Source organism: Panthera uncia, chromosome E1, assembly GCF_023721935.1.
Source record: "Panthera uncia isolate 11264 chromosome E1, Puncia_PCG_1.0, whole genome shotgun sequence".
NCBI classification, from domain to species: Eukaryota; Metazoa; Chordata; class Mammalia; order Carnivora; family Felidae; genus Panthera; species Panthera uncia.
The window spans coordinates 32678815-32696554 of NC_064814.1; the positions used below are offsets into that span (position 1 = coordinate 32678815).

The 17740-nt window shown below is 35.0% G+C and overlaps 1 protein-coding gene across 2 annotated transcripts in view; it reads left to right on the plus strand.

Annotated features, from left to right (window-relative positions):
• The window catches only part of VMP1 (vacuole membrane protein 1), a 133406-nt gene that overhangs the window by 53265 nt on the left and 62401 nt on the right, over positions 1-17740 (plus strand). Inside the window, exons 6-7 of one of the 2 annotated variants that reach the window (XM_049637791.1) lie at positions 4163-4330; positions 12994-13125. In XM_049637791.1, coding sequence (XP_049493748.1) covers positions 4163-4330; positions 12994-13125 — 300 coding nt within the window. The remainder of the gene's footprint in view (positions 1-4162; positions 4331-12993; positions 13126-17740) is intronic. The other variant, XM_049637792.1, reaches the window with a different exon arrangement.

Genomic DNA, 17740 nt, shown 5'->3' on the forward strand with positions numbered 1-17740 from the left:
TTCAGACTGAGCCAGCCAGGCACCCCAAGACCACCATGCTTTGCTTGGGCTCTTTCTCTTTGGATTTTGCTATAGACATGGAATGTGTCTACAAATGAAAAGCCACAGCCATCATAGGAAACGTTTCCTCATTTGTATTCCTTCTATCAGCAGTCAGAAATCATAGACTGCCTATGGTACAATGCCTGAAAAGAATTGTTCCATGTGTTTTGTCCAGTCTTTTAGTTTACTGTAGGTGTAAAAGTCCGTACCACTTCATGATCTGAGACAGAAAACCCCCAACCAAAGGCCAGGATCTCTAATCCATACATATCAATATCTAAATGCTCTCAGGACAGCTGTAACCTCCTGCTCAGTACATTGTTGGGTTTTATATGTTTCATGGTGGTTCTGTCCAGATAGTGTTTTCTGCTTACACTATAGCTGTTTGTCTTTATCCCTTGGTTTTTCATTTAGCATAGTTAAGACATTTAATATATGATATAGTGCAGTAGGACTTGTAGGTTGTAGAAAATAAAAGTTAATTTGAATATGTGTAACCTTTAAAAATATTTAAATCAAAACAATTTTTTAGTCTTGGTGTTTGGATTTTTCATGTAAACTAATATTTATTTCATTCAACTCAATTATATTTAGGAACCATCAGCCTATATTGTTGAAAAGAATTTGTGAAGTTTCCTATAATTAACGTAGTTTAAACTAAAATGTCAAGGTACAGACTAAACGGGCTCTTGAGAATGAACAAAGGACAAGAAGCTGAGTTATTTGTGTCCGTTTTGCTGGGAACCACATCTGCCTCAAAGGCTGAGTAATCATGACTTATTAGTGTGGTTATGGAAAGTATATATCAGTTTAGTTGTGTGAATGAACCGTCCTTTCTTTAGGGAAAAAATTCTCATCAGATTGCTGAAATTTTCCCTTTTTAGAATTACTTAAAATTGAAACTATGAATAAGTCTTTTATCTTGTTGGATAATGTGTTTGATCTGTTGAAGTACATATTTTATATTTCTAGAATAGAAATGTAGGTTTTTCTTTCCTGTACATCCCAGAAATATTATTATTTAGTATCCAGGGCAGTTTAATTTTGTTCACTTAGAGTTCATTTCTAGAGTTGAGAAGTAGACTGTACTGTATATTATAGGGACAGTTTGTGGGGTATCATGGGCAAACTCTTGAATTTCTTCTATTTTACTTACTGGTATCACATTTTTCTTTTGCGTTTCATACATTATAGGTTGAAGTTACAACGTTTTTTGTTTGTTTTTTTAATTACATCTGATACTTAGCTATATGTGTAGAGTAAGAAATTTTTCACTAATTATTCAATTATTCTGAATTCCACAAACTTTAAACTTTTTTTTTTAAGAATCACAAAATAATTCTTTTTCCCCTCAACTGTGAAATCTTTTATGCATATAATATTCAAAGAAGCAATTGTGGATTTCATGGTTAATAACTTTGAAGGAAAATGTGACTACTCAAAAGCATTTACGTAATTATTCTTTTAATGTAAATATTACTCTTTATGAATTTCTGTGAATTAAAACTCAAGAGAAAGATGAAGAGGCTAAAAATTCACATAGATTTTTTTGGTCCAGAAAAAAAGTAATAATTGATTCAGTGCTACATGCAGAACTACATTTTTTAGATTTTCTTTGAACACATAACGCCAGTTGCATATAGGGAGAAATGTAGCTTAGATTTATGAATATATTTTTCGTATTAACTTACAACAAAAAGTTTTGTTTTAAATCACCTTTTATCTTAATAGCAATAGTTCCTTAATGTTTTATTTTCATTGTTGCATCTGTGCACTTTTGTCTTTGAACCACTAATTTTTTTACCTTATGATTTAAAAAGGCTCTCAGGGCCTCTGGGTGGCTCAATCGGTTAAGCGTCGGACTTTTGATATAGGCTCAGGTCGTGATCTCGTGGTGGTAAGATCAAGCCCCACGTTGGGCCCTGCACCGAACATGGAGCCTGCTTAGGAGTCTCTTTCTCCTTCTCCCTCTGCTCCTCCCCCCCACCACCTGACTCTCTCTCTCTCTCTCTCTTTCTCACTCTCAAAACAAGTAAACTTTAAGAAAAGAAATTTAAAAAAAAACCTCTTGTATACCGAGACCACTTACTGTATGTGTGTATGTGTATAGAGCTAGAGAGGATAAAATTATATATATATTTTAATATATTAATGCATACAATTTAATATTATATTATCTAAAACATAATATTGTATAACAAAAATTTTTACTATATTTTTATTTGCTATTCTACAAAATTTTATTCTACAAATACAGTATTTTTCTTCATAATAACTAATGGCTAGTACATTTTGAGGGTTTATTCTAAGCTGGGTACTTTATATAAGTTGACTGATTTAAATTTTATGGTATCCCCAGAATGTAGGTTCTGAAGGTATTTGATTATTTCCATTTTATAGATTAGGAGAGCAAGACTCAGAAGGTAAGTTACAGAGTCCAGAACCTGAACCAGAACATGTGGCTCTAGAAGTTATGCTTATAGCCACTAGGTCTACAGTATGCTTTAAAGTAAATATTTACAGCTTGTATGTTAAAGAAACGTGTTGAGGATGTCCAGTGTTTAGCTCTGATACCTCATGAGAACTTTGGAAATTATTGTTAGATTTTAATTCACATATTTGATTATATTTGGAGTTTTTTATTTTGGAGCTGAATAAAACTATGAGTCTTAATTTTTTTGCTTTGCAGAAGAGTAAACTGAGGCCCAGAAAAAAAGTTAAGTGACTTTGTCTAAGGTTGTTTAATTCCTGGGGCGCCTGAGTGGTTCAGTCGGTTAAGCATCTGGCTCTTGGTTTTGGCTCAGGTCATGATCTCATGATTTGTGGGTTCGAGCCCCACTCTGCTAACACAGAGCCTGCTTGGGATTCTCTCTCTGTCTCTGTCTCTCTCAAAATAAAATAAACGTTAAAAAAAAAAAAAAGGTTTCATTCCTGACCCTTAATTTACTGTTATCCCAGTGGTTCCTAAACCTAGCCTATTAGAGAACCTAACTTATTTGAAATTCTAAATAAACTCATTTAAAACATACAGGTTCCTATCCCCACCTATTGAATAAATCTATTTTAGGGAACCCAGGAATTTGTATATTTAACAAATTCCCTAGTTGGTTCTTCTACAGACCCCTCACCTTGGCATGCATGTGCACTTGGGAACCATTGTGTTTATTAAGCCTTTATCACACATCTAATATTAATCCATTTTAACCTATGTGATTATTATTAATTTGTAATATTTTAGTTTATTGTTTTTTATATTTATTTTTTGGGAGAGCACAAGCAGGGGAGGGGCAGAGAAAGGGGGACAGAGGATCTGAAGCGGGCTCTGCACTGACAGGCGGACAGCAGTGAGCCCAATGTGGGCCTCGGACTTACAAACTGCAAGATCATGACCTTAGCCGAAGTTGGATGCTCAACCGACTGAGCCACCCAGGTGCCCTTAATTTTTAATATTTTAAAATAAAGGTACAAAGCAACACAAAATCTTCCATAGAAAATACTGCTTTAAAAGAAAAACTTACTGATATTTGTTCCACAGTTTTATTTTGTTTTAGGACCTCTTATCTTTGGGAAAGATAAGTGAGGTAGTTACTTCACCAACTGTTTTTAAGTAAGGACAGAAAAGTGGTATTCTCGAATCATGCCTAAAGGGATAGGGCACAGGAATTTTTTATCAAAGGGTATAACATTCTTACAAATGAGAATATAGATGAATAAAATCAAATAAAGCCAGAAATCATATGGTGTTGGAGGAGATTGACTATAAAAAGACACCAGGGAACTTTTTGTAGTGATGGAAGTGTTCTATATCTTGGTTGGTTGTACTTATACAGTTCAATATATTTGTCAAAACTCAATGAACTATATACCTATATACTATTATATGTAAATTATACTTCAATAAATCTGAATTAAAAAAACAAGCTGGGAAGAGATTAAGGATTAGTTTTTCAAATTACCAACTGCAACTTGAAATAGGTAGTTAGATTCTTATTCTCTAGAAGCTAAGATTTTTCTATTTATGTATAGTAATTAAGGTACTGTTAAAATGACATGTGTATTGATTGGTAATTCCTTTTTCATTAATATTTCTCATCAGAGGTTTCTCATATTTGTTTCATAGGGTCCACATATAGCTTCAGTTACATTAGCTGCTTATGAATGCAATTCAGTTAATTTCCCTGAACCACCTTATCCTGATCAAATTATTTGTCCAGATGAAGAGAGCATTGAAGGAACCATTTCTTTGTGGAGCATCATCTCAAAAGTTAGGATTGAGGCCTGCATGTGGGTAAGATGTCCATTTTCATATTTGTCTAAAATTAACCTCACTATTTTGATACTTTGTTGTACCTCATTGAAAATTTAATCCAAATGTATATCCACATAGCAAGTCAATAAACAATTAATTCATGAAGTCACCAGTTATCTGCTTCCAAGTAAGAGAAACCCTTTAGAGCTTCCCCATTCATGAATGACATTCAGAGTAAGGCATGAAGCCATAGGTACAACAAAGCAGTGGATGCCATGTAGACAGCAAGAGGAGAAATGGAGGATAGATGATACAACTATACTACTTTGCAAAATTTTACCAATGTGAGATATTTGATAAACACATAGCAAGTGGTTGTATTTTCAGTCCCAGATTGGTAAATGTTGTAGGTCTCTCTCCTAGATTCAGATACTCTGTGTTTATTCTTAGAGGGCTTATTTCATTTTCTGAGTTGTTAGTAATACTGAAGTAAGGTCAGATATTTTTTTAATAGACCAAGCTTTACTGTAGTGAGGGTATCAGACTATATGGTTGTATATGGTGATCTTGCTTTCAGTTGTACCAATTATTCTTTTTATGGTTTGCTTAAGTGTATTTTGGGAAGCTTTTGTACTATATATCCAGTGACAGATTATTTTAATCCATACAAAGTATTCTTTTTTTTTCTATATGCCTATATTCATTCAAATATGTATCATTGAGGAATAGTTCATTTGCTAAAGACTTTCTGTTACTCTTTGAACATTTTTTGTCATTTGGATTCATTAAGTTATAGGTTCTCTGTAACTTTTTTCCCCTAACAGTGTCTTATAAAATAAAACATATGGAACAGATCAGTTAAAAATCTTGACTAAAATGAACATGAATGCCATACCCATGGAAGAGGGAAAGTTTTCAAATACACTTATTTAAAGGTTAACAACTGTATTGTCTGTGTGTGTGTGTGTTTCATACGATCGTCTTCGTTTTTAATATAACTTATTTGTCAGTTATATATACTATAGCCTAGTATGTTGTGTTTTAAAAGAATTGTAAGGGAAATGCCATATTTTGAATTTGTTGAATATGAAAGGCAGGAAAAATTGTCGTATTTCCTGTTACTCTTTTATAAGCACTGGAAACAAAATTCATTGTACTAGTTGCATATGTTTTATAAATTTGACCACATTAGTCTTTTGATGAAAAATTATTATTAAAATAACAGAAGATACTTGGAACGTGCTAGAAAGAGACCATGTATATGGATTCGGTTTTCTGTTTTGCTTTAGTTCCTTCACAAATGATTTACATGGCTGGATTAACACTAATGCCAACAAAGAAAAACTTCCATCGCAGCTGGCAGTGATAACTGCCTCCTCCAACTCCCATAGTTCATATTGTTTGAAGTGTTCATTTGGCCTAGCTCCATGCATGCCTTAAATTAGTTAACTAGACTAGTGTAGTGGCTTACTTTCCCAAATAAATTTTAAGCTCCTAAAAAATATAAACTGTACCTTAAATTTATTACCCTCACAGCAGTCAGTATAAGGTTTTGCACATAGTACAAGAATGTTGATTAATCCTAGTTAATTGGCTGAGTGCTCTTCATATTTCCTTTTTTGAAATTGTCTTTTGTCACATATAAAGTGGAGCGCATATCAAGTTACATTTAAATTGGTTCCTATTGTTCTCAATATTTATATGGATAGTCCTTTCAACAAAAGGTGCTGGGAAAACCATATACACATTCAGAATAATGGATTTGGACCCTTACCTTCTGTAAAAATTAACTCAAAATGCATCAGGGACTTAAGCTTACGAACTAAAACTGTACAACTCTTAGAGGAAGATGTAGAGACAATCTGCATGGTGTTGGATTTGGCAATGGTTTCTTAAATATGACACCCCAAAAACATAGACAACAAGAAAAAGTAATAGGTAAGTTGAACTTCACTAAAATAAAAACCTCTTTTATGTCAAAAAAAAAAAAAAAAAAAAAACATTATCAAGAGAGTGAAAAGATAACCCACAGAATGCAAGGGGATGTTCACAAATCATATATCTGATAAAGGTTTAATATCCAGAATGTTTGAAGAACTTCTACAACTTAACAACCCAATTTTAAAAATGGGCAAAGGACTTGAATAGACTTTTCTCCAAAGAAGATACACTAATGGCCAATAAGTGCACAGATTCTCAGCATCATTTAGTCATTGGGGAAGTGCAAATTCAAACCACAAGGAAATACCCCTTTGCTATTATTTTTTAAAAAAGAAAACAAGTATCAGGATATGGAGAAATTGGAACTCTTGTAGACTGTTGGGAATGTAAAGTAATTTAGCTGCTAGGGAAAAGAGTTTGGTGGATTCTCAAAAACCTAAATTTAGAATTACCATATGACCCTCCTCTAATTCCACTCCTACATAAATACCCACAAGAACTGAAAACTGGGACTCAGGTATAAGTACAGATACTTGTACTTCATTCCTCAGTAATATTATCCACATTTTCTTTTTTTTTTTTTTTTTTTTTTAATTTTTTAAATGTTTATTTATTTTGAGACAGAGAGCACAGGAGGGGCAGGGCAGGGGGGGAATCCCAAGTAGGCTCCACACTGTCCATGCAGAGCCCAACACTGGCTTACTCTCACCATGAGATTATGAGCTGAGCTGAAATCAAGTACTGGGCGGTTAACTAACTGAGCCACCCAGGCACCCCTCCACATTTTCAGAAAGGTGGAAACAACCCAGTGTCCCACAACAGATACATGGATAAAATGTAGTATATACGTATAATGGAATATTATTCATCCATAAAAAGGAATGAAGTTCTGAATAGTACTACAGTATGAACCTCAAAAACATTATGTTAAATGAAATAAGCCATTACTAGAAAGACAGATACTATATGATTGCACTTATGTGAATTGTCCAGAAGAGTCAAATTGGGGGCACCTGAGCGGCTCAGTCAGTTAAGTGTTCAACTCTGATTTTGTCTCAGGTCATGATCTCACAGTTGGTGGGATTGAGTCCCATGTTGGGCTCCACTGTGACAATCTAGGCTTGCTTAGGATTCTCTCTTTCCCTCTCAGCCCTCCCCCCCCCCCGCACTCACACACACACTCTTTCTCTCTCTCTCAAAATAAATAAACTTTAAAAAAAGTATACATAAAAATAAAATAGAAGAGTCAAATTCATAGAGATAAGAAGTACCTTTGAAGTTACCAGCGTTGTGTGGGATGAGAAAGTTAATGCTTAATGGGTGCAGTATTTCCATTTGGGTGATGAAAAATACTGGAAATAGATAGTGATGGTGGTTGCACAACATTGTGAATGCAGTTAATGCCACTTAGTTTTATATTTTAAAATGGTTAAATGGGATACAGTCATAAAATGTCCATACTGCTGAGGTTGAGAAACCTTGGTATAGAGTGTGTCAGCCTTGATTTGTAGTTTACCCTTTCATAGATGAGTTTACCCTTTCGTTTGTGTTCACATCCATATGTTTTGTTCTGTTCAAAAGAATGTCTTGCTTGATTAAAAACTCACATCTTGGGGCGCCTGGGTGGCTCAGTCGGTTAAGCGTCCGACTTCAGCTCAGGTCACGATCTCACGGTCTGTGAGTCTGTGAGTTCGAGCCCCGCGTTGGGCTCTGGGCTGATGGCTCAGAGCCTGGAGCCTGCTTCCGATTCTGTGTCTCCCTCTCTCTCTGCCCCTCCCCTGTTCATGCTTTGTCTCTCTCTGTCTCAAAAATAAATAAACGTTAAAAAAAAAAAAAACAACTCACATCTTATTTGATGCTTTGGATTCTGTCTCCCTCTCTTTCTACCCCTCTCCCTCTCATTCTCTGTCTCTCTGTTTCTGTCTCTCTCAAAAATAATAAACATTAAAGAAAACTGAAAAACAAACTCATATCTTATTTGACATTTTTATCCAGTTTGTACTTTGCAAAGTAGTATGTCTTTACAGACGTTGCTATCATTACAAATGTAGTGAATCAGTAAAATAATTAAAATGTGGAGTACATCCAATTATAGGATAAAGACCAGGGTTGGGGGCGCCTGGGTGGCTCAGTCAGTTGAGCGTCCGACTTCAGTTCAGGTCATGATCTCACATTCATGAGTTCGAGCGCCGTGTCGGGCTCTGTGCTGACAGCTCAGAGCCTGGAGCCTGCTTCGGATTCTGGATTCTGTGTCTCCTCCTCTCTCTGCCCCTCCCACGCTCATACTCTGTCTCTCTCTGTCTCTCAATAATAAATAAACGTTAAAAAAAAAAAAAAAAGACCAGGGTTGCTCTTAATTTCAGCTTGTTTATGTAGGTCTTTGGAGCACGCTGAAGTGAATTGGGTTTTTTTGTGTGTTTTTTTTTTAATTTTTTTCTTAATGTTTATTTATTTTTGAGACAGAGACAGAGCATGAAGGGGGGAGGGGCAGAGAGAGAGAGAGAGAGGGAGACACAGAATCTGAAGCAGGCTCCAGGCTCTGAGCTGTTAGCACAGAGCCTGACATGGGGCTCGAACTCATGGACCGTGAGATCATGACCTGAGCTGAAGTCGGACACTTAACCAACTGAGCCACCCAGGTGCCCCATGAATTGTTTGATATTGTTGATCATTAGTTACTTTTTTTCAGTTTGAATCTTTTGATCTTCCATAATTTGTGTCACCAGTGCAAAGCTTCACAAATTTTCATTTCACTCATGAATTCCAATAATAGTTATTATGCATCCAAGCACCAGAGATTCAGAGTGAGCAAAACTGAACAGTCTCATTGGAACTTTACGTTCCAGTGAGGGAAATAATTATCATGGAAAAAATGCATAAATAAATATCATGGAAAAACCGTATAAATATGAAGGAGAAATCTGTATAACACAGACATTTTCCCTAGTTTATGATTCAAGGAAGATTTCCATGAAGAAGCAGTGTTTTGGTTGAGATCTAAGAATAAAGATTTGTAAAGTGGGACAGCAGGGCAGGGGCGAGAGCATGTGTGTTGACTTTTAGATAGAGAGCATCACCTTTTAAGGTCATGTATTTGTTAAGTTCATGGTTAGGGGGTGATTATTGTGGTAAAATATATATAAGGAAAGTTTTACCATTTTAACCGTTTTTAAGTACACAGTTTATTGGCCTTAAGTATATTCACAATGTTGTGTCATCATTGCCAGAACATTTTGTCATCCCAAACAGAAATATGTACCCATTAAAACAATAACTCCAGAGTCTTTTCTATTTTCTTCTTCTTTGATTGTGTCAATTCTAGATACCCCATCTAAATGGAATCATATAATACTTGTTTTTCTATGTCTGGCTTATTTTGCTTGGCATAAGGTTTTCAAGTTTCATCCATGTTGTAGCATGTGTCAGAACTTCATTCCTTTTTTTTTTTTTATTTTTTTTATTTTTTTATTTTATTTTTTTAATTTTTTTTTAACACTTATTTATTTTTGAGACAGAGAGAGACAGAGCATGAATGGGGGAGGGCCAGAGAGAGAGGGAGACACAGAATTGGAAGCAGGCTCCAGGCTCTGAGCCATCGGCCCAGAGCCCGACGCGGGGCTCGAACTCACGGAGTGTGAGATCGTGACCTGAGCTGAAGTCGGACGCTTAACCGACTGAGCCACCCAGGCGCCCCGAACTTCATTCCTTCTTACAGCCATTTGAAAACTGACCTCAAGGGAAACTGGAAGCAAATTTTCTCTATGTGCAAAACAGTCTTGAAAATTTTACTAGAATTGGTATAATTGTTTTCTGTAAGAACCCTGCATTTCTCAGTGGTTTCAAGCTTACCCTCCTAACTTCTGCTTTTAACCTCTGATTTATGTTTGTAATTGGAATATGTAATAGAAAAATCATTTTGTTTAAAAAAATTATTAACACATAGATAATACAAAACTACCATAATATCTGAGAATCAGCATATGTAAAATTTTCTGCTCTCCATATTTTTACTATTAAACTTATGATTCCCATCAGTGAAAAGCAAAATACTGATTTGCTTGTGAATCCACTTGACAAAACTTTTTAAAAGCATGAACATTCAGGATTTTCCTCCTCCCCTAATTCTTTGAATATAATTGATACTCCAGGAAGATATTTCCCTCTTGGTTTTGCATATTTTGTGCATGTTAAAATCTTCTCCAATTCAAGAAGCAGGGTCTTCAAGGTAATCAATTGATATGGAGCAGATGGTTTTTAGAAGAGCTTTCTGAATTATTGCTTGACTAAAAACTACTTGTCTCTTTCTTTTGCAATAAGGAAACCAGTTATTTCTTCCCCTTAATTAAGCCTAGGCTGACAGTTTTTAGTGTTCCACACTTCTGTTTTGGTTTTTTGTTTTGATTTTGCAAGAATTATAAAATTATTTTGTAAGAATCATGAAATTATGGGACTGCAGTGCCTAATTTGAGATAACTAAATAAACTTTTGTGTCTAGAATATAATGTGTTTTGGGGGACCTGTCTGGATAACTGTATTTCTTTTTATCTATTTGTGTAAAAAACAGAATATTGACTCATGATCACCATTCTTGTTTCTTGCTAATGTGGGAAAACATGAGCAGAATCCAACTATAACAATAAATATAGTCAACCAAGTATAATATAGTATGTAGCTCTTGATTTCATTTCAGTCCATTATTACTTCCTTTTTAACTTTAAGGAAACTTGTCATGAGTTTGAATCATATGATTGCTTTCAGAACTATTAAACATTTGAGTTAACAGGTTTTAAGAGAAGTTCATGTTTTGAATAACATGTTGCAATTAACTTCCTACTTTTTGTAATGGGAAAAAAAATTTTTTAAGTACAGAGATTTATATAATTAATTTAATATATTATCACCCAAACTCAGTTAATATTAATCCCTGGCTAATATTGTTTTATCTGATACCTCCTCTGTAGGCTCTCCACTATCTTGAGGCATATCCTAGATAACATATCACATTTCATCTGTAAATATATCAGTCTTAGGACTTAAAAAAACATTATCACACCTAAGAGAAATTAGGAATAGTCTCTTCAGATCAGCTACCTAGTTAATGTTCAGATTTTTCTGATGGTGTTTCTTTGTTTTTCTTTTCATATTTATTTGTTGTTGAAACTGGGTTGTTTGTCAAATATAATTTCTCACAGTCTCGATTTTACTAATTATATCCCAGTTGGTATAGTTTAAATATGTTTATCTGTTCCCTATGTTTCCTGTGAGTTGATAGTTAGAGAGGCTTGAAAAAAATTTTTTTGTCGAGAATACATGTTATAGTCTTGTGTATTTCTATCACGAGGTACAGTAATGTCTGATTGTCTTTCCTTTTGTGGTATTATCACCATTGTTATACAATTCCATTATTAAGGGTTATAAAATGGGGGTAAACCAATTACATCATTTTTTTTTACTTTACTTATTGACTGGAATGTTTTTATAAAGAAAAACTCCTTATCACCAATTTGGTTACCCCAAGATATCTTTCATATAGGTAAGAGAGGATAAGTAATGGATTTTTCCCCTTTATTTACCTGTTTTTTAAATAATAAGTTGGTTCTCTTAACATTCTCCAAAGTTGACTAACATTAACTTTTTTTGTTTAGCAAAATATGATTTGTTTTATTTATATATCCCGTGATGTATATGTCTCTCCTCCCTCTCATCTCTCTCTCTTTATTCTTTGACTAAATATAGCCTGCTTCTTTTGACACTTAAGTATATTCTTTTTCAGAATTCTTGTTTCATATGTGGATAATGCAGTCTCATTCGGAGATTATTGATCCCACACATTGAAATATAACACTGTGAACATGAAATATTTGAATTTGATAATGTTCCTTGGGGATTCTTTTCAAGGCATTTGTTGACAAAGTCATAGTACAGAGCAAATAGACCTAAAATTGCTTCTGAGAATTAGCAAAACTTTTTCATTCACTATGACTCAAGGCAGAGAAGGATGGCTCAAAGTTGAGAGTTTTCCTAGAAACCATATACCTTTTACATTATCATCTATCTTGTATTTAAGCCATTTAAGTCCAAACCAAGTTCCTGATTCTCTTACCTTTGTTTTCATCCTATGTTTTAAGTTGAGTGAAAAAAAAATTCTCTTCAAAAACAAGAATCCACAAAGTGACTGAAACATGAGTCACTCAATGTCCTGAGGAAATAAACATTTTTCCTGTGGTGAAAATTTATCCATCCTAATGTTGAGTTTTCAAGGGGCTTCCTGACCACTATTTGTTAAAAGTTTTAACTCTGCACACACAAAAAAATTAAAACAGCACCCTAAATACCAGATTAAATACCTTAAATACCAGATTGAAACAGCATCTTAAATACCAGAAAATTTCCTAGAAAGTTTTATCTAAAACTTGTACTAGTGAATACTCATTACCAAATGATTTGAAAAGAGGGAAAAAACTGACAGAAATCACAGAGTATAAGTAGAGATGCTTAGAGAACTAACGTTAATCTAATGTCTGCCATGCACCAGGAATTGTCTAAGAGTTTAGTGTATATTATCTCGCCTGGCTTTGTATTGGTCAGTATTAGGGCCAAGAGTCACACTCATGTTCTCTTGATTATGTAGTATATGCTTTCCTCCCTAATACATGCATCTTAATGTGGTTTTGGCAATGTAGAAAAATATAGATTTAATCTGTTTAGTATTCTTATGTTGAGAACAGAATCTCATGTGAGTATTTTGGTTTTGCACATAGGGTATCGGTACAGCAATTGGAGAGCTGCCTCCATATTTCATGGCCAGGGCAGCTCGCCTCTCAGGTGCTGAACCAGATGATGAAGAGTATCAGGAATTCGAAGAAATGCTGGAACATGCAGAGACTGCACAAGTAAGAACAGTAGAGAAAACAATAGAATACTTTAATTGTCCTTAAAAAAGTTATGGCTAAGGTGAAATTGTTAATAGTTACTTTAAAGAAGAAAACTCCCAGCATAAAAATAAATAATACATTATTTGGGATAGAATATTTAGAAAAGCTGAAATATAAAAGTGATTATATTAAACGTTTTTTGTTTTTTTTTTTGTTTTTTTTTTTATTTTTGGGACAGAGAGAGACAGAGCATGAACGGGGGAGGGGCAGAGAGAGAGGGAGACACAGAATCGGAAGCAGGCTCCAGGCTCCGAGCCATCAGCCCAGAGCCTGACGCGGGGCTCGAACTCACGGACCGCGAGATTGTGACCTGGCTGAAGTCGGATGCTTAACCGACTGCGCCACCCAGGCGCCCCATAAAAGTGATTATAATCTTGATTTTAGAATAGAGAAATACAGAAAGAATCCACAAGACAACTCACTAAGCTGAAACACTTTGCCAGAAACCAGAGTAAGTTGATGTCGCTAATGAAGTTTAGGAGCCGAAACATTCTTTGTCCATTATGTGTTTTTAAGTATTACCAAGCAGACCACTAACTGAATAAGGGGGACAAATAGGTGGGTCAGGCTATGAGTCCAAAGTTTTTAAGAATAACGTCAAAATATTTTACCATGTTTAGAGGAAATTATTTGGGAACTCTTAAGAAATGGCAATTACAGGGGCGCCTGGGTGGCGCAGTCAGTTAAGCGTCCGACTTCAGCCAGGTCACGATCTCGCGGTCCGTGAGTTCGAGCCCCGCGTTAGGCTCTGGGCTGATGGCTCAGAGCCTGGAGCCTGTTTCTGATTCTGTGTCTCCCTCTCTCTCTGCCCCTCCCCCGTTCATGCTCTGTCTCTCTCTCTGTCCCAAAAATAAATAAAAAACGTTGAAAAAAAAATTAAAAAAAAAAAAAAAAGAAATGGCAATTACAGGGGTGCCTGGGTGATTTAGTCAGTTAAGCGTCTGACTTCGGCTCAGGTCATGATCTCATGGTTTGTGGGTTCGAGCCCCGTGTCAGGCTGTGTGCTGACAGCTCAGAGCCTGGAGCCTGCTTTGGATTCTCTCTCTTTCTGCCACTCTCCCGCTCACGCTCTGTCTCTGTCTCTCAAAAATAAACGTTAAAAAAAGAAAGAAGGAAAGGAAAGGAAAGGAAAGGAAAGGAAAGGAAAGGAAAGGAAATAGAAAAGAACAATTACAATAAACTTACCCTTTAACAGCTAGAGGGAAGAAAGGCTGAGGCCTTTTTACACCTGAGCATAAGCTGTATATCAACCGATATCTTAATGTTACAAGATAGGTGTTTCATTCTTTGCAGGAAAATTCCTAAGAATATTGTTAACTGAGTCGCTTCTTAGGAATGACAGTAGAAATCAACATAGACCCAAAAAAAAGGGATGTAAAAGAGATTTTTGAAAGATTATCTATAAAATACATCTTCCTTCCTAGATTTGTTCATTAACCTATGAAATGAAGTTGTTTGGAAAATTGTCTTGTTGTGTGTTTGTTAAGTGCATGTGCCCACATAAGTACACACCCATTTTTTTTTATTAACTTAGTAGTCTGTGTTTATATGTAAAATCAGGCTAATTAACATTTTGAAATAAAACTGTTTTTTACAGTCCTTTTTTATAGTAAGAATAAATAGTAATTATGAATATAAACATTTATATTAAAAAGTAATACATATATATGTACATATGATTATTTAGAAAAATAAAAAGTAAGCCACGTTATGATCAAACCATTACTCAAAACTGAAAATATGATTAGAAATAACACAGGTATGTAAATGTTATCCCCAAATCAACCAATACTGAATCTATAATTTCCTGTGGGTTAATTATATATTACAGAGAGTGGATTAAGTAAAAGCACATATTTAAACACAGAAAATCTAACAAAATTGATTCATAAACATCTTCCTGGATTTCTTGGTTATTCATGTGATCTGGTTTTCATAAGATGATACAAATAAAATCTATGTCTCTCATGAATGAAGACCCATAAGAAAATTATTATATATATTGAATCACTTTTTTAATTCCTTTCCCTACTAACATAATTTTGCTATTCTTGGACTTTCAAGTATATTTCCCATAGTCTTTTTTTTTTAATTTAGATCCAAGTTAGTTAACATACAGTATAATAATAATTTCAGGAATAGAATTTGGCGAATCATCGCTTACATATAACACCCAGTACTCATCCGAACAAGTATCTTCCTTATTGCCCCTCACCCCTTTAGTTAGCCCTTCCCCCCACCCAGCACCCCACCAGCAACCCCCAGTTTGTTCTTTGTGTTTAAGAGTCTCTTCTGGTTTGTCTCCCTCTCTGTTTTTATATTATTTTTGCTTCCCTTCCCTTGTGTTCATCTATTTTGTTTCTTAAATTCCATATATGAGTGAAGTCATATGATATTTGTCTTTCTCTGACTAATTTCACTTAGCATAATACGTTCTAGTTCCATCCACATTGTTGCAAATGTCAAGATTTCATTCTTTTTGATCACCGAGTAATATTCCAATGTATATGTATATGTATAGAAATATATAGAGATAGATAGATATAGATATAGATATACACCATATCTTCTTTATCCATTCATCAGTCAATGGACATTTGGGCTCTTTCCATACTTTGGCTATTGTCTATAGCACCGCTATAAACATTGAGGTGCCTCTGCTCCTTGAAAACAGCACACCTGTATCCTTTGGATAAATACCTAGTTGTACAATTGCTGTGTTGTGGGGTAGTTGTATTTTTAATTTTTTGAGGAACCTTCATACTGTTTTCCAGAGTCACTGCACCAGTTTGCATTCCCACCAGCAGTGTAAAAGGGTTCCTCTTTCTCCACATCCTCGCTGACATCTGTTGTTGCCTGAGTTGTTAATTTTAGCCATTCTGACAGGTGTGAGGTGATATTTCATTGTGGTTTTGATTTGTATTTCCCTGGTAATGAGTGATGTTGAGCATCTTTTCATGTGTCTGTTAACCATGTGGATGTCTTCTTTGGAAAAGTATGTATTCATGTCTTTTGCCCATTTCTTATCTGGATAGTTTTGTTTTTTGGGTGTTGAGTTTGATAAGTTTTTATAGATTTTGGATACTAACCTTTTATCTGATACGTCATTTGCAAATATCTTCTCCATTCCATCGATTGCCTTTTAGTTTTGCTGATTGTTTCCTTTGCCATGCAGAAGCTTTTTATCTTGATGAGGTCCCAATAGTTCATTTTTGCTTTTATTTCCCTTGCCTCTGGTGACATGTCAAATAAAAAGTTGCTGTAGCCGAGGTCAAAGAAGTTGTTGCCTGTTTTCTCATCTAGGATTTTGATGGCTTCCGGTCTTACGTTTAGGTCTTTCATCCATTTTGAGTTTATTTTTGAGTATACACACGTTTTATGAGGAATGTATTCATAGCTTTATTCTCAGTGGAATCTGAGACCCCAAAAAACCATTAGCCTAGAGGGGGAAAAACATATATTTTAATAACAGATGGGCTTTTTAAAAAGGCATTATTAAGTGGAAATCAACTAAGGATAGTTATGGTTTTTAATTAAAAACAAGACTTTCAAATATGAATATAGAATAACCAAATAACCAAATATAAAACAAATGAATCAAAGAGCTATGAGCATCTGCTCTGCCTGGAAAGAGACAAGTTGGCCTTGGTATTTGCTTTGCCTTATGTATCAACCAGATATTATGTCTCTGTTCCTCACATCATAATGCTTATGTTTGCTAATAATTGTTACTAATATAAACAACTTTTAATTATTTTTAATGTTTTTTAAAATCCAGTATCTAATCTGACCCTTGTGTTAACTAAAGTAATATAGGAAGGTACCATTCTTCTATTTTATAGAAAACTTAAGATCTAGAAGTTGTTATCTCCCTAATTTTACATGCTTAGAAGTATAGCTAGACCCAGAATTCAGAATGCCAGCATCGCTGATATATCCAGCTACTAAAACCATGTCCATGTGTAGACTAGGCTGAGTATGTTCAGTAGCAACAACTGATACATCTGGAATTTGTGGCAATAATTGATGTATGTCATTTAACATCTCCAAAACTCCTTTTTTTGTGTATATAAAGTCAGCAAGTTGATGCTAGAATAAGTCTAGGATGGCTTGCAGCTTTAAATTTTTATGCTGCGGATTGGATGCTAAACAGGTATAAGTATTGTTTTCTATTAAGTCAATTAATATATTGTCCCTGTTTTCCTTTTTTTTTTTTTTTTTTTAACTTTTTGTTTTGGAATTAACATGTTTTTCATTTGTATAGTTTTTTCAATCTCTTCTCTCACTTCTGCCAGCTCTGTAAAACACTTTTCTATGTCACTTCCCACTTGGTAACACCAAAAAAATATTATCAATTCTGTTTTCTTTCTTGGAGTCATCACTCTGGAGCCCCCCATCAATCTGAACGTGGTATTCTCTTGGATTTCCTTTGCACATTGCTTCTTTTTTGGTTTGGATCTCTTGTTGTTGACTTCCCGTCCTCCTCCCCCTCTCCCTCCTCCTCCCCCTCCTCCTCCTCTCCCTCCTCCTCACCCCCTCCTCCTCCTCCCCCCTCCTCCTCCTCCCCCCTCCT